At 50.6% G+C, this 27273-nt stretch overlaps 1 protein-coding gene and 1 long non-coding RNA gene across 11 annotated transcripts in view; one reads left to right on the top strand and one right to left on the bottom strand.

Moving 5' to 3' along the window:
- Traf2 (TNF receptor associated factor 2) overlaps positions 1 to 23877 on the bottom strand; it is a 30544-nt gene extending 6667 nt beyond the window's left edge. For 2 of the 10 annotated variants that reach the window (XM_078048777.1, XM_078048782.1), the window contains exons 1-7: positions 23799 to 23877; positions 16462 to 16680; positions 14732 to 14813; positions 14346 to 14444; positions 7468 to 7629; positions 6457 to 6531; positions 1941 to 2015 (exon numbers count right to left, since the gene is read on the bottom strand). In XM_078048777.1, coding sequence (XP_077904903.1) covers positions 1941 to 2015; positions 6457 to 6531; positions 7468 to 7629; positions 14346 to 14444; positions 14732 to 14813; positions 16462 to 16649 — 681 coding nt within the window. In that variant the 5' untranslated portion in view covers positions 16650 to 16680; positions 23799 to 23877. The other 8 variants (XM_078048780.1, XM_078048783.1, XM_078048778.1 and 5 more) reach the window with 7 other exon arrangements.
- On the top strand, positions 23773 to 25634 carry LOC144377428 (uncharacterized). Its single transcript, XR_013438440.1, has 2 exons — positions 23773 to 24529; positions 25396 to 25634. It is a non-coding gene; the product is annotated as an uncharacterized LOC144377428 (long non-coding RNA).
- Positions 25635 to 27273: the final 1639 nt, after the last annotated feature.

Genomic DNA, 27273 nt, shown 5'->3' with positions numbered 1-27273 from the left:
GCTGAAAACTAAAAAATAAATATTAAAAAAATTCTCTCTCTCTCTCTTAAAAAAAATACAAAGCTTCCTATGTAACTTGCTTTTAAAATAAATAGGCAGCTGGACAATGTGAGCTGGACAGTGTGGTGCATGCCTCTAGCTCCAGCACTCAGGCAGGCGACACAGGAGGGTCATTTGAACTCCGGAGCTTACGGCCAGCCTGAGCAACACGGTGAGACCCTGACTCAACACAAAATAAATAGACAAAGGAAAAAGGAGGGCCTCCAGGCACAGAAACAGCTGTCCCTGCAGGAGGGTAGGAAGGCAGGGCTAGACACCACCAGGCTTTCTTAGGGATACCTCTATCATAGGTCTGTCTTTGCAACTAATTATTTTTCAAACTTCTGTAACACAACTTAAAAATGTTCAAAACTCTCAAAAATTAAAAGTAAAAAAAACCAGAAAGGGCGGGCTGGAGATGTAGCTCAGTGATAGAGCACCTGCCTAGCACGTGTGTGGCACTAGGTTCAATCCTTGGTACCACATAAAAATAAATTAAAAAAAAAAGGTATTGTGTCCAACTACAACTTAAAAAAAAAAAAAGGTATTCTGTCTATCTACAATTTAAACAACAAACAAACAAAAAAAGACACAAAGGTACTCATTTGGGTGCCCAGTTAGAAGCACAGTCACCCAAAAAGCAGAGGGTGCCCTTGGTACCTGCCCTCTCTTCAAGGCATGAGGTCGTTGGGAACAGGATGTGTGTGATGAAGAAATGCAACTCCCAGAGGCCTGCTAGCTTCACCAGCAGGGGCATCAGTGCTGGATCAACTAGGTTACCAGCAACATTGCTCTGATCTGGAGCAACCCATGAACTCATGATGGGTTCTGAGTTAATCTGAGTACTGAAGAGGCCCACAACAGGGACCAGAAAGCAGTAGCACTGGCCCTGGTGGTGGGCTCTAAAACTACCTCTTGCATGAAACCCCACTCCTCCTAGACAACAGCAGCTCTCCTCTTCACCACTGCTCAACACAAAAGGCTATGTGAAAAATCACCAGACAGGACCCCCCACCATGACGGCTGCCACCATTGAATGCTGCTAAGCTCATTTTCCAGAGGAAAAGGCATCAGCTGGTGGACACTATCCCCAGACCTGCAAGCGCTCGGGCTGCCCACCAACCCAGCATCTCCCGAGGGAAAACTAGAGTCCAGACCTCAAGGGGCTCTCATTGTACAGAGCAAGAGGGACAAGATACAATGACTGTGAAAACAGAGCAGAGTACAGGTTGGTCTGCATGGGTAGAGAAAGGTTCTCATGGACAGGGAGGGGCATGCTGAGGTCTGAGGGGCCCCTGGAATTTGTCAGGTCAAGGGCCTGGGATGGGAACAGATCAGCAGTCACCAGCAGAGGTCAGGACTAGGGTGAGGGAGGGGTGAGGATGGAGAAGCTCGGGGACTGCAAGCAAGGACAGACCAGAGCAGCCATCCTGGGGCAGGGTGCAGCTGCCAACAGTCAAGCATCTATCACCTGGATGTGAAGTCTGGACCAGAGCAACATGTGGCACAACTGCCAGGCATAGGGCCTTTGGCTGAACAACCAGGTGATGGTGGTGCTCTTTTCTGGTCAGAAGGAAGGCAGGGGATGGCAGGATGACTCAAGCTGGCTGTGGTGAATATGGGATGCCCAACAGGCATCAAGGGAGGCTTAGGTGCCAGGTGAACACACACATTTGGTTAAAGCCAGGACACTATGAGATCTCCAAAAGAATGAGAGTGAATGGAGTTCCCAGGCTGGACTTGGGACCTGAGGCCAGGAGGAGGGGTGCCACAAAGGAGACCCAGGGGAAAAGCAAGGAGGTTGGGGAACCAGGAAGATGTGCACTGCAGGCTGAGTGAAGACCGTGCCCAGGATGAGGGACAGGTTTGCCCAATCTCTCACTGCAGACCCTTGGACTCACCATCTCAGGGCAGCCAACAGAATGGAATCTGCAGGGGACCCGGCACTTGCCACACGTCCTGACGTGGTCATGAAACTGGAGGGGTGAAAGGGATGAAGTCACATGGGCTGCTTTTGCTTTAGGTCACCCCACTGAACCCCTTCTGCACTGATCATGTCAGAGTTTACACAGAGAACCACTGGCCCTACTGTCACAGGCTAGTTCTCATCAGAATAAAACCTGACCACACATTTCCAAAGCTGTGCACACACATATCCTGGCCACCAGCCCTGTCAGTAACTGAGGTGGGCTGGCATCTCAGGATGCTGGTGGGGAGTCCAGGGTGTTCATGAGGAAGTCTGCGTCCCACAGAAAATAGCCACACTTAATCACCTTCAGTTGCAAGGATGCATGGCACTGAGGCCCTTGGGCCTTGGGGGCCACACATGGGCCCACAACCTAGAAGTGCCAGAGGACAAGACAGGCCTTTGACAATCTCAGCATGTGCCACGGCAGGAGAGCAAAGATGGACCACAGAGGAGTGCACGAGACCCAGGAAGAGGCCCCAGTGCAGGTATTCTGCATACTGTACTCAGACCAGGGGAGGAAAAGGACTGCTGCTTTGACAAGCAGCCTGAGTGCGCGAGGCAGCAGCTGGAGGACAGAGCCCATGTGGGAGCCCTGCCTACTCCACTTGCAGGCTGCACCGTGAGAAAGTCATCCTACAGGTCCTGGGAGGAGGCCCGGAGTGGGGTACACCCAACTACATGTCAGAATCCAGGAACAGTGACAGAAGTCCTCAGACATTGCCCCCACATAGAGGGCTAAACACACCATTAAGCAACACAGAAGAACAAATGATCACCACCCCTACCCCCTGGCACCTCTAAGGACCAGATAGGAGCCTCCTATGGCGCCTCCCAGCAAGGAGCGCAAGTGCACTCACTCTGGGAAGTGCCACTGGGAACCCCTCAGCCAGTGCTATGCAGAGCCTCCCTCAACACCACACACCAAGGGCAGGTCTGCAGACAGAGCCTCACAGGGGACTGGGCCAACACTATGACACACATCCCTGGACATCTGGGAGCACACATTCTACAGGTTCGTTTTTGGGGCACAGGACCGTTTTACAAAAGCATGGAACATTTCTTAAAGTACCATCTTTAAAAGTCAAAAGCAAAATGAAATAAGCGGCCTCAATAAGTCAGAGAACTACTTTTGGTGGCTTCAAAACACAGTCATAACCTATAGATTCTCAAAGCAAAGAAAGACAGCAATTCCATCAAAAGCCAGCCACCAGCCACATGGCCAGCACTCACACTGCTGCTGGTGCAGGGCTAGGGCACTGAGTGGGACAAAAGAAGCCACCAGGTTCAAGTCAAGAGGATTGGGTTTTCTGCAAAAAGAAGACATGACCAAAACTCAGGTAAAGATCTGGAATGAAAAAATTGCTATGAAGCCCCAGAGTTTTTTTTTTTTTTTCCTAAAAAACAGGTGTTTTCAGGTGAAACACTGGGCTGTTGGAAAGTGTGGAGCAGGAGTGAGAGCCCCTCCACCAGACACCCCACTCTGGAGCCCTGTGTATCAGAGAAAGCTCAATAACGGATGGGAAACTGGAACCCTACTGCAAGGGGCCGTAGGGGGGAGGCACAGCTGGAAATGTGTGGAGTCCAGGTCCACCAAGCCAGCTGTTTGGCCTCCTGAGTCTCTGCTTGAGAGGGACATCCCCCAGTGCCCCCAGCAAACCTTGGCCTGGGTTACTGTCACTCTCATCATCAGTGGCAGATATATTACCACATGTAAAGGCATTGTGGCTGACCACTGTTCCCAGGTTTTTCTGGCCTGAAGTTCACAGCCAAGGCCAGCACCTGCTATCATTGACAGGCAACAACTGCCTCACTGATGGGCATGAAAAGACCTAGCTCCCAGCTCTCCTTTCAGAGAGAAAGATACCACCAAAACCTGAGGCAGCAGGGTAGACAGGGCCCAGAGAAGCTGTCAGCATGGGACTGCTCTAGTGGACCCTTAAAGGGTTTGACGAGTTAGGCAGGTGTTTCAGACCAAAAATCAAAAGCAAATAAAAAGACAAACATCCACCACCTTTAAAATAATTGAAGCAAATTAACTACCCATATGTCAGTATCAGTATGCCTGCATATGTCGGGGACACAAAGAGAAAAATTTTGCATTACAACTGACCTCAGAATGCAGTACTTGGACCACAATCCTCAGTAAGATATTCTTCCAAAGACAAAATAGACCTCAAAGAAATTGTAAACATCACTCTTTTTATTGTACTTTCATTTTAAACCTATCATCTACATACACATAGAATAAAACAAATAAATTGTTATTAATGCTGCCAAAAAGTAGGATTTCCAACCAGAATATAAAGTTTAAAGAGCTAGCCATGGTGGTGCATGCCTGTAATTCCAGTGACTTGGGAAGCTGAGACAGGAGGATCCTAAGTTCAAGGCCCTCGACAACTTAGCAAGACTCTGTCTCAAAAATCTTTTAAAAAGCGGGGCTGGGGTTGTGGCTCAGAGGTAGAGTGCTCACCTACCATGCATGAGGCACTGGGTTCAATCCTCAGCACCACGTTAAAAAAAATAATAAAATAAAGATAAGAAAAAAAATATTTTAAAAAGCGCTGGGGATATGGCTCAGTGGTAAAGCACCCCTGGGTTAATTCCCAATACAAATATATAAATATATATAAGTATGTATATTATATATATATAAAATAAATAAAAATTAGAGAGAGAGAGAGAGAGAAAATTCTTACAGAGCTCGGTCTCTTGCTCCCCAAGAGTCCAGCAGCATGGCAAGGGCCCTGACTCTCCATCTAATCACTGCATCCCTACGAGCCCTGCAGTATCCAGTCCCCTCACTCTTAGAAGCAGCAGTGTGAACTCCTTCTTCACTCTCTCCTCTGAAAAGGCCTAGGAACACAGACAGTCAGAGGAGCATAGGGCACTGACACTGAGGCCCCTAAATGTCACTTTCCACCAAGGACTGAGCTCCAGGCCTGGATGGGGACTTTCTAGAGGAGCCACACACTGGCACTGGGTACTGCACAGATGAGGGACCTGTGAGAAACAGACCCAGGGCACCTGAGGATGAGGGCCCTGAGTATGAAGATGAAGATGAGTATGGAAAGCTACATGCCCTAAAGACAGGAGAGAGGAACAAAGCCCACCAGACCTGCTGGTCCAGGCCAGTTCTCTCACTCTATAATGGAAAACCACAGGGAGAGGATCCATCCTGGCTTTGGTGGATGGGCACGGATAGAGGACACTGCAGACTACACCCAGCTGGGACAGCACCTGCCACCACAGCAGACAGCCTCACAGCACTGGATACCAGGAGGCACTCTGGCCACCACACCCATCACAGGCCCTCTATAACATTCCATCAAGGGTTGAAGCTGAACTTCACTGAGCCCCCGAGCCAGCTCCAGTCCCTGGTGAAGGCCAAATGCCACCTCAAGGAAGCACTCAGCCAAGGCAATAGGAGAACCTTCAACAGGACAGCGCAATCAGAGAAGAGAGACCTGGCCCTCAGAGCAACCCATTTCAGGACTAGGGCCATGACCCTTATTTAAATGGAAGCAAATCAGACAGGCACCAGCTGAAGGGCCAAGAAAACAGGATGGGCTTGGACAGTCTACAGTCCTTCATGCTGCCATCCAGACACAAAATGCAACCACTGGCGTCATCTGACCTCTAATACCAATGCAGTCACATGCCAGCTCTTGCTGCTTCAGCCTCTTCATCCCCTCCCTGACCTCACAAGCCAAGAAGAAAGGTGTGGCAAAGTACATTTCCGCAAGCATTCCCAAAGTCCCTCCTTGTGGGGTCCTCCTCCACAGCGCAGGGAAGGAGCCGTCCTCCTCACAAGACGAGCATGCGAGGAGATGAATGCCTGGACCCCAGACATTGAGGTCTCCACACTCTGGTCTCCTGCTGCAGACCCCTTGCTTGAGGCCAGTACAGCACTTCTCAGGCGCAAGCACAACTTTTTTGGGGGGAGGGCGGGGTACCGGGGATTAAACTCAGGGGTGCTCAACCACTGAGCCACATCCCCAGCCCTATTTTGTATTTTATTTAGAGACAGGGTCTCACTGAGTTGCTTAGCACCTCACTGTTGCTGAGGCTAACTCTGAATTCATGGTCCTCCTGCCTCAGACCCCCAAAGCCACTGGGATTACAGGGGTGCGCCACTGCATCTGGCAAGGACAACTTTAATGTTTAATTTTCACAATAATTAAGATATAACTTTGGCTGGGGATATAGCTCAGTAGTAGAGCACTTTCCAGTATACTCAAGGCTCCATCCCCAACTAGGGAAAAAAATAAAGTAACAAGGTATGCCGGAAAGCAGAGCACTGGCTCAACCAGGAGGCTGGCTATCAAGCCCGGGCATGCCATGCCCATCCCGTGATCCCAGCAGGCTTTCTGCTCTAGGCACATCATGTGACATAGACCCTCACTACAAACCCTAAGCCAAGCTCCTCAGGACATAAGGAAGCACCTTACCTTCTCCCGAGGGATCTTCTTTTTGCCACAGCCTTCACAGGTCAAAGGGAACTTGGGGCAGACTTCATGGTGTGCCTTGAAGAGAAGCAGTCAGGGGCATGAGGAGGGGACATCAATGCCAGGCACTGGGCAGTGAGGTAGGAAGAGACTGAACAGTCTCAGATGGTGGCCGGCTTAGTTCCCAGCATGGCACTGAGGGGAGGTGATGGAACCTTCAAGAGGTGGGGCCTAAGCTGGGCATGGTGGTCACATCTATAACCCCAGTGACTAGGGAGGCAGAGGCAGGAGGATCACAAGTTCCTGGCTAGCCTCATAATTTGGCAAGACCCTGTCTCAAAAAAAAAAAAAAAAAGACTAAGGATGTAGCTCAGTGGCTAAGCACTCCTGAAGTTCAATACCCAGAACTGGAAAAAAAGATAGGGCTGGGGACATAGCTCAGTTGGTAGAGTGCGTGCCTTGCAGGCAACAAGGCCCTGGGTTCAATCCCCGGCACCACACACACAAAGACAGACCTAGGGGAGGACTTTCAGTCCTTTGGGGATGTGCACCCCAAGGAGTAATGAAAGCCCAACACCTCCCTCTTCCTGCCTTCCCTCTCCCAGAAGTTTTACTCCACCATGTACTCCAGAGCCCAAATAAACCTTTCTGTCTGTAAGTGGACTACCTCAGGTACTTGTTAGAAGGGAAAGCTACCCATAGGAGACATGGCCACAACGCATTGCGCTCCAGGGCCTTTGGATTTCGACCACTGGGGGATGCCATGTCAGACCTGTTGGCTAGCAGTCTGGGAAGGGACAGCTTGGTGGTAGTGATGCACCACCCCACACCTGAGTGCCTGAACCTTTTCTAAAGTTGCTCCACATGGATATTACGCCCAAGCCCAGTCCCACCAAGAACCCCCCACCCTATGGCCTCAGGAAAGCTGACACTGTTGTTACAAAGGCAGAGGAGCCAAACCAGCTCCACCAGTGGCACTGAACCCAAGCTGTGGTCCTTCCCTGCCCCGCACACCTCCAGGTCAGCATGGCCACAGGGCTCCTGGCAGTGCTGGCAGTTCAGGTTCCTCTCTGGGCATTCCTGTTCCACATGGCGCTCCTTCTCCCCAAGGCGGACCAGGCCTTTACATGCAGGGCACTCAGTCAGGAGGAAGGGGCAGAGTCCTTCGTGGCAGCTCTAGAGACAAAGAAGGCATCAGCAGAGCACAGGGAGACACCACAGCACAGCAACCCGAGCACACAGCATCGCATCCCTGGGTTGTGCTGCTGTCCCTCCTGGATATCCCCTCCACAGGTCAAAAGGACAGTGGAGGTCCAATGTGGCCCCCCCCCACCTCCCAGATGCCAGGGACATGGATCATTCCTTGTCCCAGACTGAGCCAAGGTGACACCACAATTGCTGTCTGGGTGGGCACCACCACCCAGGCTCCCTGTCTCTGCCTTCACCTCTGGAATAGCTGAATGTGCACCTGGTACCAGGGTCTCCCCAAGACAGCTTCCTACCAAGCAAGCAGGTCATGCCTCAGCCCTCAGTTACAGTGAATAAGTGGAGCCAGAGGTCACGCCCAGAGACATGGAGACACTGTAAAAGTGGCCACCCTGCAACTAGTACCAGGTCACCCAGCAAAAGACAGAGGCCCAAGACCAGCCCAGCCATGGTGCTGGAGGCCAGGCCTGGTGGGGCTGTTTTAAATGCACAGTATTACATGTAGGAGATCAACCTTGCACGTGACTGAGTCACACTCCTCGGCTGGGTGCTGAGGCGCTCAGTCACAGAAATGTGGCAGAGCTTTCCCCACCTTTTTTGGATTCAAGGGTCCATGTCTCGTGCATGGGTGTGTCTTCCTGTATCCCCATGGGTGGAGCTACGCTCACCTGTTCCTTTGTAATATAACCCTGTTTAGGACAAAATCTTCCATGGAAGTGCCTTGTGTGTGTCCCCTTCTCTTACTGTGCCCTTGGGTGTGGCCTACCCAGATGTCAGTCAACCTACTGACAGTGGACATCATGAGGATAGACTCAGCCCCCTGAACCTGACCCCTTGCCTCATTTGAATAGCTTTTTCTCAATAAAAAGGATCAGCGCTCGCTCTCTCTCTCTCTCTCTCTCTCTCTCTCTCTCTCTCTCTTCCAGTGGACCCTTAAGGTCAGAGGAGCCATCACAGCAACCCCAAACAAAAAGGTATTTGTGTCTTTTGTGTGGTTATTTCGTGCAGCCCAGTCAACCCAGTTTAACTCGAGTAACCCCTGAGCCTTTTAGTTGCGAGAACAGAAACCTGGCAATTATACCTGAGGAGACCTACATTGTGAGGAAAATGGGCTGGGCCGAGGGGACCAGAGTAAGAAGCAGGGACCACCGCAAAGCCCACACACTGAGAGCCAACCATAAGCCATGTGGGGCCATGAACACAGATGAGTCACTTGTGGCACTGACCACCAACATGGGAACACCCTCCCCAGTGAGCAAAGACAAGGTGCTGGAGATGAGACAGAGCTGGGGAAAGCACCCTGTGCTGCAGTCTAGAGAAGGCAAGAACCCCAAATTGCAGGCCAATGGTCGGATGAGGGGGGCCTACATGGTCCCAGGGAAGGGCTGGCAATGTGTAAAAGAACCCAGAGGGAGAAAGCAGAGCAAGAACCCGTCCAGGCACCTCTCAGGTCCAAGGCTGCCCTGGGCTGGTCCTCACAGATGGTCCCAGGGATGCCTTACTGTGAGGGTTCTAGAAAGAAGAGTGGCAAGACCTAGCTGAGCCCTTTGAGGACTGCATACTCAGCATGCTGTGCTAGGTAGGACAGAAGTCTAACAGGCCCCGAGCCTCTCAGTCCCCAGCCACAGGGGGAATGAGGCCAGCCTGCAGATGCCAGGGAAATGCAAAAACCAGTACCACAAGCCTGAGACAGGTGCACTGTGAGGCAGCACTGGAGGGTCACTGGGAGCACAGAGCCCAAGATTGATTGGCAAGCTTTTAATTTGGGATAAAAATACATACAACTTACCATCCTAACTACTTTAAGTGCACAGTTCAATGGCACTCACACATTCACACTGTTGGGCAGCTGTCAGTCATTGCCGCTATCCATCCATAGCACTCATCTTCTCAAACTGACCCCTTGAACCCATGAATACTGACCTCCTTTCCCCGGCCCCTGGAAATCTCCATTGTACTGTATCTCTATGGACCTGAAGGCTGTGGGGACCTAACAAATGAATCCCAAAGGACAGGTCCTTCTGTGCCTGGCTCATGCCACTGAGTGCCAGGTGAGGATTTGAACAGGAGATAGCAGGGCATACCAAGTGTGACAGCACAACCAGGAGAGGGGAAATAACATCAAAGAGGGAACATGCCTATGGCTAAGAGATGTTCCACAGTAAACAAGAAAGGACTTGACTGCAGGGCCCCTTGTGGTGGTTCAGTACCTCCACAAGGACTAGGGCTACAACCCAGGATTTCCTGGACGACTCTGGAGTAAGGTCATTCTAAAGGAACGGGGCACCCTCATTCAAGTTCTGGGAAGCAGGTGGGATTCTAGACAGGAAAGCCATTGTCTATGGAGCAGCATTTTCAAGGCTCTCAGAAAACAGCCCTTTCCCCAGGGATGGGGATCTGTAAGCAGCTGAGCTATAGCCTGAGTGACAGGGCCTCCCACAAGCTGGGAAGCATAGGGCCTGGGACAACTATACCAAGAATCATCAGGTCAAAGAGGTTGGGCTTTAGGGGTGTCTCTGGCCAGCATGGACACGCTTGTGTGCATGATCCCACAATGCAGCTTTGAGAGTACATGCCAACACACTAAGGGCCGCTACATATGCAACCATCAGCAAACTGAGCAGAGGGACCTCAGGGGCTACTGACCTTTAGCAGTGTATGAAACAAAAAGTGAAGCATGAATAGTTAAGCTACTAAAACTTAAATCAAAAACTGTTCTTTGCCAGGCACACTGGTATACACCAGTGTCTCAGGAGGCTGAGGCAGGAGGGTTCTAAGTTCAAAGCAGCCTCAGCAAGTTAGTGAAATCCTGTCTTAAAAAATGAAAAGGGGGCTGGGGATGTGGCTCAAGCGGTAACGCACTTGCCTGGCATGCACGAGGCACTGGGTTCGATCCTCATCACCACATAAAAATAAAATAAAGATGTTGTGTCCACCGAAAACTGAAAAATAAATATTAAAAAAGTTCTCTCTCTCTTAAAAATAAATAAATAAATAAATAAATAAATAAATAAAAAGGGCTAGGGACATGCTCAGTAGTTAAGTGCCCCTGGGTTAAACCCCCAGTACCGATAAAAAATAAAAAAATTATTCTTTAAAACTTTATTAAAATAAAATTCTTGTGGGGCTGGGGTCATAGCTCAGTGGTAGAGTGCTTACCTAGCACATGCGAGGCACTGGGTTCAATCCTCAGCACTACATAAAAATAATAAAATAAAAGTATTAAAAAAATAAATTACTCATAAGACTGGGGATATAGTTCAGAGGTAGAGTACCTGCCTAACATATACAAGGCCCTGACTTCCACCCCCATCACCACAAAAAATAAATAAACAAAATACTCATAGGTGAAATGATACGATATGTTTCCAGAAGGGAAATGTGGTAAAGGATATTGCTGAAAGAGGATTGGAAAAGGACGGTCACTGCTGCAAGTGACAGGGCCAGGAGCTCCCACGCTGACCCACTCTCAGCTTATTGCTCCCTGCTCACACTTGCTGTGCATGAAGCCACAGTAATACATAAAAATTTTCTCCTGGGCTGAGGGTGTACCTCACCAGTAGAGTGTGTGCTGAGCGAGTGCAAGGCCTGGGTTTGATCTCCCTTGATGGTTCCTGAAGTTCCCAGCTGAGCCCAGGGTTCTCGACAGCAGATGTGGTGTACCACCACACTTAGGCAATCAGAACCAAGCGCAGTCTCCTTTCAGCCCACACAGAATTCCAGAAAGCTCCTTTTCTCTTTTCTTTTTTATTTTTTTGGTGGTACTGGGAATTGAACCCAGGGCCTTGCTCATGCTAGGAAAGTACTGTATCACTAAGCTGTGCCCCCAGCGCTTTTTAATTTTTGAGACAAAGTCTTGCTAAGGTGCTGAGACTGGCCCCAAACTTGTGATCCTCCTGTCTCACCCTCCAAGTTGCTGAGATTATAGCCATGTACCACTACCACACCTGGTTGATAACAGTATTTATTCAACCAGAACTTGACTTTAATTTTTAAGTAAATACAGTTGTTGTAATGCTGCATTTCCCAACAACACAACATGGGATGAGACCAAGCACACTGGCTACTCCTGCCTCTCCCATGCTGGCGTGCACACCCATATCTGAGAGGCCTCTGTGCCCACCACCCAGCCCCTGCACTCAGCCCTACTGCAGTAGTGGGACCACCTGACCAGAGGCTCTCTATAGCCATTTAGATAGCTCAGACTGTGGGGCTTTTTAAAACCATTCCATTCTTTGAAAGAAAGACATCACCAAAAGGAAAAACAGAGCCAAAGGTTAAACAGAACTTTTGTCATTTTTCCAACTTTTCAATAGCCCAGACTATCAAGAGAAAACTGCTTTAGCAGTCAAGCAATAGATGTGGGCTGGGCAAGAGGAGAGAGAGACTCTACAGAGAACAAGATCTTTGTCCCTGCCCCTGATACTTACTGCCAGGAAGAGGTTGTATCAATAAAATCAGGCCATGGCCAAGCTGCCCCAGAGCAGTGCCTGCCCCTCCCACATGACCAAACCCAACTCCTCTCAGGGACTTTCCAGAGCCCTCAAAGGGCAAAGCCAGGGACTTTCCATCCTGCATGCCTGTGGGGCCGCGTGGCACCCAAGCCCATGCCTGGCTGCTATCCCTAGCCCTCAGTTGAGGCCCACATAGCCACTAACCTCACCTACCACGAGCTTAGAGGCGACAGAGACCACAGAGGGATCCAGAGCTAGCACAGAGCTGGGGACTGTTATTTTGCCTGCTCTAAGGGATCTCCAGGGTCCCTTAAGGGCAACAGGACATACAGCACCCCAGATGCTTATGCCCACATTGTCCTTGTACCCACCCAGGATCCCACCCTCCCAGAAGACCCTGATCCCACATCAGCTCCCTAGGGACCAGCTCTCTCAACAGCAATGAACAGTAGTTCACTCTGGGCAAACAGCCAAGGTTGTGACCACATGATCAGGCTGTGAGAGACCCCAAGCTGGTGAGGACAGTGCAGCTCTTGTTTACCCAGGTACAGCCCAAATTGTTCTTCTGGCAAAACAGAACTGATAACCCAAAGATCACAAAGTGGAGTTGATCAAAACAATGAGGGATGTGGCTCAGTGGTAGAGCACTCACCTAGGAAGTGTGAGACCCTAGGTTCAATCCTCAGCACCACATAAAAATAAATTAAAAAAAGGTTGTATCCAACTACAACTAAAAAATAAAAATAAATTAAAAAAACAATGCAGGAGGGGCTGGAAATAGCTCAGCGATAAACTGTGTGCTTAGCATTCACAAGGACCTGGGTTTGATCCCCAGCACCAAAATATTTAAAATATTGGAAAAAACAAGAACAGGGAACAAAATAGGAAAAACCCACCAGGAACCAGGATTCCAACTGCCCCAGGGTCCTGCTCAGTCAGAGACACACAGGCCCACTACCAGGGCATGAAGGCATCCCAGTGGGCCTTGGCCCCAGCAACCTGACCTGGGAGTCCTGTGCACATAGAAAAGTCAGGGTTCTGAGCAAACAGTCCTTCACAATCTCACCACCCAGGACTGGATGGGATTGCATCAAGATGCCTCCCACTTTGAGATCCCAATTTATTACTCTGCACCCATCAACGTGGTACAACTTCCATCCCCTAGTACCCATCATTCTACTGTGTGTCTCCATGGATTTGATGACTCTAAGGACCTCATATAAGGGCAATCCTACAGGGTTTGTCTTTCTGTGGCTGGCTTCTTCACTCAGCATGCTGTCCTCAAGGCTGTAGCAGGTTGTCACAGGTCTCTTCCTGTTTAAGGCTACACAACGTTCCATACTATGGAAGGACCATGTGCTATTTATCCATCAGACGCCAGTGGATGCTTAGGCTGTTTCCACCTTGAGCTACTGTGGACAGTCTACTGCTGTGAAACGTTCAGAACTAGCACCTGAGATAGAAACTTTTAAAAGGGCATTTACTAAGATGAGAAAGAATGAGTAAGTTGGTGGACTGCAGTAGCCGAACTAGCTCTCAGCACCTCTCAGCTCACACTGAAGGTTTAGCAGCAGATGCCTAAAGGTGAGGTGAGGATCACAATGAAGTCCCCAATATGCTGACACAGGACGAGTCAGCCTCAGCTGACACAGAGACAGTGCATAAATCAGGCACCATTCACTACTGTCACTGGCCAGAAGCCTTTTGAGATCACAGAACCTCTGTGCCCATTTCCAGTCCAACAAGATTAACAACAAGGATACCTTGTAGACACAAGGGATACAACGCAAAACCCTACCAGGCTTGGAAGCTGCTCGCCACTGCTGGTAAACCTACGGCTGAAACACACACTCTCCAGGGCTAGCATGATCCCAGGACCTCACACACATGGGTGGTCTTCACACACCTCCAGTCCTCACCAACCCCACAACAAGGGGAGCTACATCCTATGAGCAGACAAAGAAGTTGAGGCACAGAGAGGGGAAGTATCAGACCCCGTGGTACAGGCCTATGCACAGCATGGTTTGAGTTTCTGAAAGAACATTTCTAACCTATACCTCTGAGCTATATCTCTCTAAACACATCAGACAGGCTCCATCCCACCAAGAGCAGAGCACAGCTCCAGTCAAAGCTCCTGTGAAGGGCAGAAATCTCAACTCCCTGGCTCTAGCCACCCAACATACCTGCGGGCCTCTTGGAGCCGCCCAGCAAATCAGGAATGTCTGTCTTTACCTCATATTCTTTCAGGGTCCCCTTCCAAGTGCACCCATCATTGGGACAGACGGCCGGCAGGCTCTCCACCTCCCTGCGGGCAGCATTATCTGGGAAAGCCTGGGAAAAAGAAAGCCAGGGGTTAGGCCTCCTCCCAGCACCCAGCTGCTATTGAAGTGCTGTCCAAAGCGCAGGACTCAACATGCACAGTCTTCCTGAGCAGCTCCAGAAGCAGAGGATAACTATGAGGACCACCTCACCTCTGTGCACCAACCCTGAACATTCATGTCTGCTCATGGGCAATTTCTAGCTTCTAAGGTCTCATTCTGCCACTTATGTTATTAAAGGAAATTCCAAAATATTTTCTTTTAACTTCAACATTTTTAGCTTTAAGATGTTGTACTTACCGAACTGCTTTCTAAAATAGAAATGCCTTCTTCATATATGCCCTCATGAACACAGGCAGCGCAATTCTGAGGCCCAGAGCTGCTGGGAACAGAGGAAAACAGAACCCCACTGTAAAAACTATTACAATGAACAAACAGGCCAGGCATGGTAGTGCACATCTGTAATCCTGGTGAGAAGTTAATTCCTGCTGTTTGTTCACGACGTGTGTTAGGCAGCTGAACAGACCAAGATGCAGGGTTGTGTGGGTGTAGTGCCCACACCTGAGATCCCAGTCACTTGAAGGCTGAGGCAGAAGGGTCTCCAGTCCGAGGCCAGAATCAGCAACTTTTTTTTTTCTTAATATTTATTTCTTTTAGTTGTACACCATGCCTTTATTTTTATTTATTTATTTTTAGGTGCTGCTGAGGATCAAACCCAGGGCCTTGCACACGCCAGGTGAGTGCTCTACCACTGAGCCATAACCCGAGCTCCAGAGAATCAGCAATTTAATGAAACTTTGTCTCAAAACACAAAAATTAAGTCTGGCATGGTGGCCCATGCCTGTAATTCCAGTGGCTCAGGAGGCTGAGGCAGGAGAATCACAAGCTTAAGGCCAGCATCAGCAACTTAGCAAAGTCCTGTCTCAAAATATAAAGAAGGTTAGGGATGTAGCTCAGTGATAGAGCACCCCTAGGTTCAATACCCAAGACCAAAAGAAAAAAAAAAAAACAACAAATGAACAGAATTTGCCCAGTCCATAAATTCCACATCATAAGTTCTTCTTTTAGTCATTTAATTGTAGATGCACACAAGACATTTAATTTATTTATTTTATGTGGTGCTGAGGATGGAATCCAGTGCCTCACACATGCTAGGCAAGCACTTTCCCACTAAGTACAACCCCAGCCCCCCATAAATTCTTAAAATTTTCTCACATTTTTCTTTTCTTTTCTTTTCTTTTTGGTACCAGAGATTGAACCCAACAGCACTTAACTACTGAGCCACATCCCCAGCCCATTTTTACATTTTGAGACAGGGCCTCATTAAATTGCTGGGGCTGGATTTGAACTTGCAATCCTCCTGCCTCAGCCTCCTAAGCCACTGGGATTACAGGTGTGCACCACTGTGCCCGGCACTTTCTCACCTTAAATTAAATCAACAGCATATATCAAATGTACAGTATTTAAAAGATTTCAAACAAATGAGACAATTCAAACCCTGAAAGGGACATGGAGCTTGGACCTCTGAGGCTATGACTTATGACTCTGCTGTGAACGAGGCACACGCTCTCTGAAAAGCCACCCAAAAGTACACATTGCAGATGCCCTCCCTAGAGGCACAGCCACTATCACGCAGACCATGACCACGGGTTTTCTGCCACTGTCAGGCACAGAGCTCACCCTCAGACCACTGGATAGCCAACACACACCAACCAGCCACTACCAAGGAGTGACATGCCCTGCCCATCTGGAGCAGTGTAGAGAGCCGTAAGCCTCATATCAAATTTAGAAACTCTAGTACACTCATTACCAACAACCAAAAACAGGTGAGAGACATCTTAATGACATATTGTACTTAACCCCACATATCCGAAATTAGCATTTCAACAAACAATAAATGATTAACTTCACATTCTTTGTGCTAAGCCTCTGGAGGATTCATACTAGGAGCGACCATACTGGGGGACACATCTCAAGCAAAAGTGCCACCCACCTGTCCCCACCCATCCTGGGTAGTTGGCCATGCGCACCTGAGGATGCTGGTTAGACAGAATGAGCAGTAGCGATGGCCACACTGGGCCTGGAAGGGCCTCCGTAGGACATTTCTGCAGGCAGAGCACAAATACTTGGCCTCTAGCTTGGTCCCGAGGAGGGTCTTGGAGAAGCCGGGCTGCAGCAGATCTAGGGAGCCAGGGGGTGTCACACTGGCTGCAGCCATGAGAGCTGTATCCCCTACACGTCACGAAGCCCTAAGGAAGAACACAGCCCACGTTACGCTTCAATTCCCAAACAAACCTCTGGAGGGAAAAATGAAGACGATGGAGCCCACCAGTAGCAAGTGGTAAAGGGTCTGAGCTACTGCATCTGCACAAACCTGTAACAGGGACCTAGCACAGAGCTCTTGGGAGCCTTGGTGACAAGCTAGTCCAATCTCCTGTTACGATGTGGAACCTGCGGCTCAGAGAGGGTGATGGCCATACTCTGGTGCACACGCAGACCATGACCACGGGTTTTCTGCTGGCATGAACCCGGCTGGGAAAACAGGCACCTTCTGGCTTACACTAAAGTACACCATCCTCCATCCTGTGCCCATGGTCCTACAAAAAGTGTGTTTGGGGATGGTGCCCACCTGCCAGTTTGTCAGGTCCTAGACAGTGCCCAGAGGCAGCCCCACTTGGGCAGAGAATGCAGCTGACTAGGCACTGGCCATTGTGCTCCCCGTTTGCTCAGTTCCTGCACCATCCAGGCTAACCACAGAGCTCTGTGTGCCAGCTCAGCCCTGGCACCTGTTGGTACTTGGCCTCAGTAAGCCCCACAGAGGAGCTTTACTTGGATTGCCCAGCGTCTTGTGCCCATTTCTTCTGCCTCTTCTAAAGACTGCCAATTGAACCTGCAGAGCTGCCTCTTCCTACCCCCACCTCCACCCCATTCTCCTTTCTGATGAACTGTAGCACTTCCTCATCCGCCCACCTCCCTCACCCTCCGGCACTGACAGTCTCCACTGGGTTCCTGCTCCAGACAGAGCAGGCTTCTCTCTTCCCTGCCCATCAGGAGGCCTCACTATGCAGAAGCCTGGGAAGAGGCATCTGCTTTGGGCTGGATGATGATGGGCAAGGATGCCAAGACCCACTGATCAGGCAGAGAGGAAAAGCAAACAGCACCTAGCTGCCAAGCGTTCTCCTCCCAGACAGCAGCCCTGTCTCGGATCTTGGCAGCAACATCCATGAGTTCAGTTCCCCTGAACTCCCTGGCAGGGGAAAAGGGGGCCAGAAAGGTAATTTACTACAAAGTTCCCAATCATGGCCTTGGACCCCTCTCTTCTGCCAACATTTTCAGGAGCAGAGGAGAGGACAAGCATCCCTGCCCCAGGAAATTTAATAAAGCCCAGGTACACAGATCTCAGAGCTTCTGGCTAAAGTGAAGTCAATTCCCATGTGTTGGGTCCAGTGGGCACAGAAACATCCATGTCACAGGCAGGCACCAATGAGAAGCTGTGAACCAGAAACGCAGCTGGACAGCAGCACAGACATGGGGAGCCCTGGGTTCCCCAAGCTGCAGCAGGACACCTCTGACGAGACAAGCAGGACTGCTGCTCACAACCTCACACCTGGCAGGCCACAGCCCCAAGAGCATGCTGCTTGCTAAGGACAGCTTCCCTGCCACAATCCCCTTCCAAAAGCAGCCTACAGACTGGGACCAACCTCTGACTACACTGTTCTCAGGGCCCCTCCTGGTGAGAAGGATGTGGGAATCAGGTACCTCTCAGGCAGAAGAGCAAGCTTGTACAAGTGAGGATAAGGGGGTAAATGGGCGCACTCCCAACCTAGCACACAGCTGAGGGGCGGACCCAGGTGGCAGTGGGTGCATGCCCTGGAGCAAGGAGCAGGAAGGAGGGCCTGGTGTCTGAGGAAACTCCTTAGAAGAAGTAGGCAAGCCAGAGAGGCTGCAAGCAGCTTGAAGCAATACACTCCCAAGAATCTCTTCAGAGCAAAACTCTGGTCATGTTTTATTTAAGGAATCAGCTCTCAGAACTACTCCAAAATTCAAGACACAAATATGTTTCCCCTTCCGCTGCAGGAGCAACAGGCATGCTGACTGCCCTGTGCATGGACAACAGCCCTAGCCAGGGCCCTTGCTGCCTCCTGGAGCCTGACTACTCTCTTCAGCTGGGCTGTGCGGGTCTACCTGGCTACAGGCCCTATCAATTTGCCTGCCCAAGGTCCAAGTCATCAAGGGTGTCCTGGTGGCCCTCAATGCCTTAGGTCACCCTGATCCTGGCATCAGCAGGGCCTCATCCAGCAGTCAGATCACTGGTGGCAAGACTATGGTGAGGTAAACAACACTGTTGTGTGGTCATGACCCAGCAGTGCAGGTCACTCAGTCCTACAACTGCTCACCTGCAGCAGACCCAGTGACTAGACAGTCCCAGATAGATCCAGGAGGCTGCTAATGCCCCTCCTTCCTCCTCTCTGGTCTCTATCCTGGATGCTGCCCCAGAAAGTGGGCTTTCTGGTCTCAAGACCACTTGGCACTTGCTAGGGACTTGCCAAACCCAGAAGATTGGGTCCATTCCTTGCTCAAGCACCAGCCAATTCTGCCCATTCTGCCTCCCACACCCGCAGTACTAGTCCCTCTCATCTCCACCCTGCCCCCTGCTTTTCTCCAACACCTGCCAGATGGAAGCCTTCACCTAAGGTGTCCTGCGCACTCAGAAGAAAACTAGTTACAGACCCCACCACTTTCACTGTGACCCCAACCCCACTGGTGTCCACTGCTGTCCCAAACACACTGAGCCTCGGGCCCCTCCTTTAAACATGCCCTCACTGCCCACACAGTGCACACTCGGGCCTGCTCCTTATGCCTGTGGCCCTGGGAGGTCACTGAGTGACCTAAACACTGACAGAATGTTCCTGGACACAGTAACACAGCCTGTCAAGGTATACCAGCTGATTTTGAAGATGGCTATCTGATTTATGAGCTGTTTACTATTCCTTCAAGCACACCACAATTTTGATTACATATATTAAAATAATCCCACAACACATACCACACAACAGTAACTGCTATGTTTTCAGACCCCCAGCAGCCAACATGGCTGGTCCCTGTGGACAACTACCTCCAGAGACCTCACATCAAACCTCTATGCAAAAAAATTACTAAAAGAAAAAAAAAAAAAAAAACATGGAACATCCAGAGCTCAAACCTACAAACCCTAGGAAAGGGGCAACTATGACAGCCCCTGAACAGGAAGCACATTTAACTCAGAAATCCTGTGGCCCCAGAAGTTGCTACACCCCTGCTCACTCTTGGAAACAACTTACACATCTCCAAGCAACACTCCAACCCCACATCTGTAGGACCAGCACCCTCCATGGCAGAAGGCACAGACTTCCAAGCCATTAGGTCACTGCAGAGCCTCTCAAAGACCTGCAGAGGGCAGCAACCAAGAGATGCTCTCACTGTCCTAGGCTGGTCTGACACCGTAGAACAAGATCCTATGGGTCATCTTACATCTGCTGGACACTACCCAATTTCAACCAACACTTTTAAATTTATAATTCAATGATACCTCATCTATATGACAGAGACCACTCCCCTAAGCACCCAACAGAAGTGATGCTGGGGCTCCACATGCCCAAGGTCCCCTGGAGAGAGAAAACACTTGTGTCTATCCTGAAGTGGATGTGCTCTCCACACCACGTATGCCCACCCCTGTTGACGGCATATCTTTAAAAATGTCTTTGAGAGGCTGGTGTAGGGGCATGTACCTACAGTCACAGCTACTCAGGAGTCTAAGGCCAGAGGATCACCTGAGCTCAAGAGTTTGAGGCCTGGGCTGGGGCTGTGGCTCAGACGTAGAGCACTTACCTAACATGCGTGAGGCACTGGGTTCGATCCTCAGCACCACATAAAAATTAAAAAATAAAGATTTTTGTGTCCACCTATAACTAAAAAAATAAATATTAAAAAAAAAAGTGTTTGAGGCTAGACTGAGCAACACAGCAAGACCCCATCTCAAAAAAAAAAGAAGTCCAGAGAGCTCACAAAACACCAACACTAGCCAGGACAGACAAAGGCAATCCTGCTTACCTCCACAGCACACAACAAGACAGCACCCTCAGTTTACAGCTTCCAGTGGTCCTGTGTGACTTACAGTATCTACATATGCAACTGAAACAAAAGGCTCGTTAAACTATACTTACTCTTCATGAGCGGTAGGTATTCTGAATTTTCTAATTTCTTTTTTTTTTTTTTTGGATAGAAGCTGCTTAACTGATTTCATGAGCCACTGCAGCTGGGCAATGCTAGCACATGCCTATAATCCCAGCAGTTGAAGGCTGAGGTAGAAGGATTCCAAGTTCAAGGCCAGCCACAGCAACTTAGCAAGACCCTGTCTCAAAATTAAGCATTAAAAATGGGCTGGGGGTGTATCTCAGTGGTTAAGTACCCCTGGGTTCAATCCCCAGTAGCAAAAATAAAAAATAAAAAAGTTACACTGCAGACCTTTCAGGTTCCAGATTGGTTTTACTGTGAAGTCGTGCTCTATCAGAACAGTGGCTTGAGAACAGAACTGACATCCACATGTATTTGAGAGAGAGAGAGAGAGAATGTGTGTGTGGGGGGGGGGTGGTCATAGGAAGTTCTGATTTCCTCACTCTCAACTGTAGTTCACATACAAATGCTCTAGCTTCATATAGAAGACTTACATTTTACTAAAAGGGCATCCCAAGCCAGGCAGGGTGGTGCACACCTACAACCCCAGCTACTCAAAGAGGCTGAGGCAGGAGCATCCCAAGTTCCAGGCCAGCCACAGAAACTTAGCAAGATGTCATTTCAAAATAAAAAGGGCTGGGGGTATGGCTCAATGATAAAGTACTTGTCTAGCGCGGAGGAGGCCCTGGGTTCCATCTCCAATACTGCCAAAAAAGGAAAAAAAAGGGCATGTCTACCAGACACAAAACAGTATTTGGGGAATGGTACCAGTTATGTGCAGTTCAAGGCTAGGCAAAACAAACCTGTGATGACAGAAGTTGAGTAGTCATTATCTCTGGAGGTCAGTGTTGCCCTTCAGGGTGAGGAAGAAGCCTTCAAGGGTACTAAAAATGATGTACATGCAGACAAAAATATACATGGCTGACTACTTAGAATTTATTCACAAAAACATAAAGCTGAATTTCTATTTCCAAAGAGCTAAAAAAAGATGGTGATGTGTTTAATTACCACAGACACATGCCTCCTTCTCCAAAATAATCCAATCTCCTAAATATCAAAGAGTGGCAAAGAGAAACCTCAATAATGGGCCCCCCAGCCACCCCGGAGATTGTGGGCTATCAGCACCTGGCCGCTGCCTGCCCCTTCCCTCTGCTACAGGGAGAACCTGGCAGCATGTGCCCTACATAAGTCCAGCTCCAGCCCAGGTACTATAGTCCTGGGCCACTGTCTAGGGGAAAGAGCAGCAAGCAAAGGGAAATAGGGACATGCCCCCAAGAATACTCTGTGACCCTAATGAGGCTGAAATCACCTAAGCTTGCACTTAAGATTCAATACCCCTAATCTGGAATGTGAACATGGCTGAGTAATATTGTTGCAAACCCCAAAAAGCAGATTGTATGTTATGAAAATCAACACTGCCCAAACCAAGACATCAAAAGCAGATAAGGATGCAACCTGACCATGTGGGGTGGCACTGCCTTGCTCCTGGCCAATGTTGATGTTTATGCCAGAGCCTTATTCTTCAAACAGCAGACTCCGGAATAACCCAAATGCTAGGGATTCAAGCTCCCCAAATGTGTGTTTCCACCAATGGCCCACTACTGTTTTATACAATTTTAAGATTCCACATAGTAGTCCACTTGCTCTTGCATACTTCTAACGCATGTACATAACAGGCAAGATTTAATCTGCACACAGCCCAAGTATGAGGCCCCTCAAAGTACTAGAAATCCACTTCAAAATTATAATTTTATACCTAACCTCATCTTTTTTTTTTCAGGCACAACATAATAGCAAACAGAAACTTGTACCAATTTGAATACCTGAGGATATTTTCTACAAAAATATCACAAGCAAATGCTGTGGGAAAGGACAAGTGTTGGATGATGTTTATTCATACAATCAGTATTTAGTTTCTCTTATTAAAAGCTAGGTCACTGGGCTGTGGTGTGGCTCAGTGGTAGAGTGCTGGCCTAGCACTCATGAGGCCCTGGGTTCCAGTCCCAGGACCACACACACCTGCGTACAATAGGCTTACCAACAGAGAGGTTATTTAAACTATGAAGCAATAGTGTTTCTTTGAGATCATGTGGGTACATGATAGGGTCTGTTTTCTGATGGCACCGGCTATAGGAACTCTGCTCCCTGACCACTTCATGTGGAGTGTCAGGGATTGGTCAGCAACTCTGTATATATCCCCAAATGTGTAGACAGTTCCAGCCCTGACCAATGCACCAGCTTCCCTGCGGCCACCTAGGCCCTCCTGGCCTTACTCTCCTCCCTGCAGCAAGGACCTTTTACACAGGATTCAGTCAGGACCTCTCCTCCACCAAGAACCCCAACTCCACCTGTCATACCCACCCCCAACTGCCACCTTTCCCCAAGGGTCTTGGTCTTCCAGGATAACCCTCCTTAAACCTGCACCAGCTCCTTCAACTACCAGCACTTGACTCGTGGGCAGCCTGCCAGGAGGCCAACTCGGAGGCACGAGTCCAAAGTCTAGGCCATTGCCAGGCCTCCACGCTCTCCCACTACCTCCCAGGTAGGCGCCCTGCGCGGCTGCACTGCACGGCTCAGCTGGCCTGGGCTCAACACAGCACCCGCACCGCCGCCGGCCCACCCTGCCCACACACCTCTCCCGGGAAACAGCTGAAGGACTGGGGGCGGGGCGGGACCGAGGCGGAGCACAGGGCAGGGGGTCCTCTGGGCAGAAAGGCCTGAGTCAGGAAAGGGGCCTGGGTCCCAGGGAGGCCCGGGGAGCGAGGGGACCCGCGCCTGAACCCACAGATGGGAAAGCCCCGGGGGCAAGAGGCCGGCTGCAGAGATGGCCCTGGGGGACCAGACGGCAGCAGGTCCAAGTCAGGGCTGTGGCATCCCGCGGCCACGACGAAAGGGTCGGGCAGGGCCCCGGGACCCGGGACCGCGACCCGTGCCGCGCACCCCAGGGCCCGCGCCGTCCGCACGGCCGCGAGCGTCGCGAACTTTCCCGCCCCACCCCCGACTTTCGGTTTCCGGCTCCTCCGCTCCGAGAAGTCCCCTCAAACAGCAGCGGCTGCGCGTCCGCCCGCGACCCCGCCCGCGACCCCGCCGCTGCCCCGGACTCCAGCCGGACCCCGCGCCGGGCCCGCTCCGACCCGGACCCGCGCTGCCTCACCCAACGGTCTCTGAGCGCCCGGAACTCGGCGCCCGCGCGGCCGCCGCCCCCGCCGCTGTCGGCCCGCCCCGCCCCAAACCCTCCTGATGGACTGACGCGCGAGCCTACCACGAACGCGAAAGGAGCCGCGGAGAGCGCCTATTGGTCGGAGTCGCCTGCCGTGGGCTCGCGTCCTGACGGATTGACACGAGGGCCTACCACGAGCGTTCAGGGAGCCGCAGCAGGCGCCGATTGGTCGGCGCTGCAGCAGCTTGAAACTTAAGTTTGCTTTCGCAGGTTGCAAGCGGTCGCGGAGTCCAGTGTGCTAAATCTGCTGTGAGGTCCGGACTGCGAGGGCCAGCCTAAGGCTCTCGCGCTCCATGCTCCCATCCCCACGAAGGCTCGAATCGCCGGAACAGAGGCATAGTCTCTTTTGGGGATAGTGAGACATCTAGAACTAACTGGATTGTACACCGCAAAAGATTTAAATGGTCCTTTCTTATGTTGTGTGAAATTTACCACCGAAGAAAAGCGTCTCCTCTGCCTTTTTGACACATGGAAATGTGGAACAAGCAAATAGGAATATCTAGAAGGAGGCATCGCTGGGAGGGCTGACTCCGTCATCTCCATAAGGGATCAGCCAGCATTGGACAGGATAGCGCGTGGGCTTTGCCAAAAAATGAGCAGACACTCTCGTGTTCCGTGAGTTGCCACAGCTCTCTCCCTGGGCTGGAAAGGAAGAAGGTTCAGCGGTAAGGTCCCTGGGAATCCTTGGAAACTGCTCAAGGATGGAATGGGCTGAAAGGTGGGGTGGTTTCTTAGACCACACTGCTTGCACCACGTCATGGTTTGGAGTTGGAATTTCCCCCACCTGAAACTCGCTTCCTGGGACAAGACAGCAAGGCCTCCCTGCCTCAGATAGAACTCAGAGAGTTACCAGGACGGTTAGCTTCATGGAGGTTGCAAACAGCCCTGGAAATATTCTGAGTTCTCACCTGCAAGGTCAGGAGAATCTCATTCAAGCCCAGAAACTAACTGCTCTGAGGCACAAGGAGGGTTCAGCTGCATCTAGGTCCTGAGAATCCAGCATCCCAGAATGAAGGGGTCTACCTGCAGCAGAGCTCAGATACTTCCTCAGAGTAAAATGGGAAAGTTGTGGACTAGGAATGTAACCCAGTGGTAGAGCACTTGTCCAAAAGGCACAAGGCCCTGAATTTGCGCCCCAGCACGACAAGAAAAAGGCCGGAGCGGCTGCACTGCACGGCCAGCCTTCAGGCAGTGGGCCCTTCCTTGGGAGTTAGAACCCCTGGCAGGATGGTGACATCCAGAAGGGAAGGGGCTCAAGACTCTCTCAGCCCCATCTACATCCAGAGATTTCCCCAAGGGCAGGGGTGTAGCTCAGTGTCAGAGTGCTTATTAGCATGTATGAGGGAGGCCCTGGGCTCAATGCCCAATACTGGAAAAAAAATTTTTCCCAGCAAGACAAATACTGATAGCACTTCAGGGGACAATACCAGTACCAGTGTGGCAGTGCTTCTGTCACAAAAATACCTTCATTTATTTTAGACTTTCCTGTGTTCAGAGGGTTTTCACACTTTTTTTTCCATTCTGATAACAGGCCTGTGTACAGAGTTGAGACTTACAAGACTCAAGAGGTGCTCTGAATGGGAAGTGGCCACTGGCTCATCTCAGAAAAAGGTGACTCACTCTGGGGATTACCACACAGGTTCCTTCCTGCCAAAAGAAAGCAAAAGTCGAGACCTGGGTTGTGGCTCAGTGGCAGGACGCTCGCCTAGCATGTGTGAATCATCAGCACCACATAAAAATAAATAAGTGAAATAAAGGTATTGTGTCCAACTACAACTAAAAAGTAAATATTTTTTAAAAAGGAAAGCAAAAGTCATCCCACCAGGGCAGCCCCTGAGGGCAAGGCAGGGGATGTCCCCTGGGCAGGCTCAAGAGGGGCCACAGCATCTCCCAAGCCCTGAGAACCAGCAGTTACATTCCTGTAGTTTCAGGGTCTGGGGTGCTCATGAGGTGGCCACTGTCCTGGGCCTCAGTATCCTGACCTGAGAGTGCTGGAGCCCCTGCAGAAAGTGTGAGGCTCACTATGGACAGGGCTAGATGCAGTGGACACCAGCTCCTGTGACTTGGCCACAGAGGGGAGGCCCCAGCAACTGCCCATGGGACCTACAGAGCCCTGAAGGGGACAACTGCCAGTGGCCTCCACTCTACCTGAAGGTCCTCAAGGAAAGCAGCTGCCCCTTGGCAGTCCATACACTGACGTCTCTCTCTGCTGCTGCTGCTTCTGCTTTTCATTTCATGTTCAGTAGGGCACTGTGGACACTTCTGAACACAACTGAGCACTCACCTTTCCCAGACAGGGCCTCTGTCCTTGAAGCCCATGCCTCACATCCTTTACTCCCTCAGGCCTTTGGGGTGACAGCCAACTTGCATGTGGGAGCAGGAGGCACAAAGGCTATACACAGGATGCCCCTCATGTAATGGTGCTGCTCCCAGGGAGGGAGTCCACCTCACAGAGGCCACCGTCCCCTTGCTTACCCTAAAAGTGGCTCTTTTTCCTCAGTCATTTGAAAGTTGCCTTGTGCTGCCACTCCTGAAAGACACCAGCTGCCCTGTCTGCCACTCTCTGATAGGCGTACTCCTGGAAAGGCCAAAACAGCTCCAAGCCAGGGTCCCCCACACAAGCACACCATGGGGGCTTTTCCCTAGGTCAGTGCACAGCCTACAGCCAGCTGGAGGTGCAGCATCTCCTGGAGCCCTGCAGGGTGTTGGGGGGGACCCTAGTGAAGGGAAAGACAGTGACAAACTTCCTGCGGCATTGCTCTGGGGCCAGCAGGTGGGCTCCCTCCTGGGTGCAGGGATGGGGCAGGTCTCACCCCCAGGTGGTGGCTCAAATGTCTAAAGGGTCAGTTCAGGACCACCCCTCAGGAGACCATGTATGAGGGTGAGCTCCTGAGGCAACATGGGCATCAGTAGGGATGGTACGGCAGGCAGCCGCCTGCTCAGGTCCCATTCTGAACAAACCTTCTTATGTTTCCCATGCGTCTCCACGTCAGAATGTTTCTGGTCAGGCACAGTAGTCACACCCATGATCCAGGGACTCCAGAAGCTCAAAATTCCAGTCAACCTCACCAAGACTGTCTCAAAATAATGAGGACTTGGGGTGCAGTGTGGTGGAAAGGCTCACTCCTCAGTGGCCCCAAAGTTTTTGCTTTAAGCAACACAGGTCATTTGGGGAGGTCTGGAAACTACAGAAAGGACCAAGAAGAAAGTAAAGAAGACTCCTCAGTTCCCGCATCCACGACGACGCCTGAGGTGCAGACCTGCTCCAGTGTGACCCTCAGCCAGCCTCAGAGCCACCTCACACCAGAGCCAAAGGCCCACCCTGGCCAGGCCTCTACAGCAGCAGCCTTCACCTGGCATCCCTCCTACCCTGCTTGGCATATCCTGGGCCTTTTTTGGATTTTTTTTG

The sequence above is a fragment of the Ictidomys tridecemlineatus genome, chromosome 4 (assembly GCF_052094955.1).
Source record: "Ictidomys tridecemlineatus isolate mIctTri1 chromosome 4, mIctTri1.hap1, whole genome shotgun sequence".
NCBI lineage: Eukaryota > Metazoa > Chordata > Mammalia > Rodentia > Sciuridae > Ictidomys > Ictidomys tridecemlineatus.
Note: the sequence above shows the minus strand (reverse complement) of the source record. Positions and strands in the feature narration are given on the sequence as shown.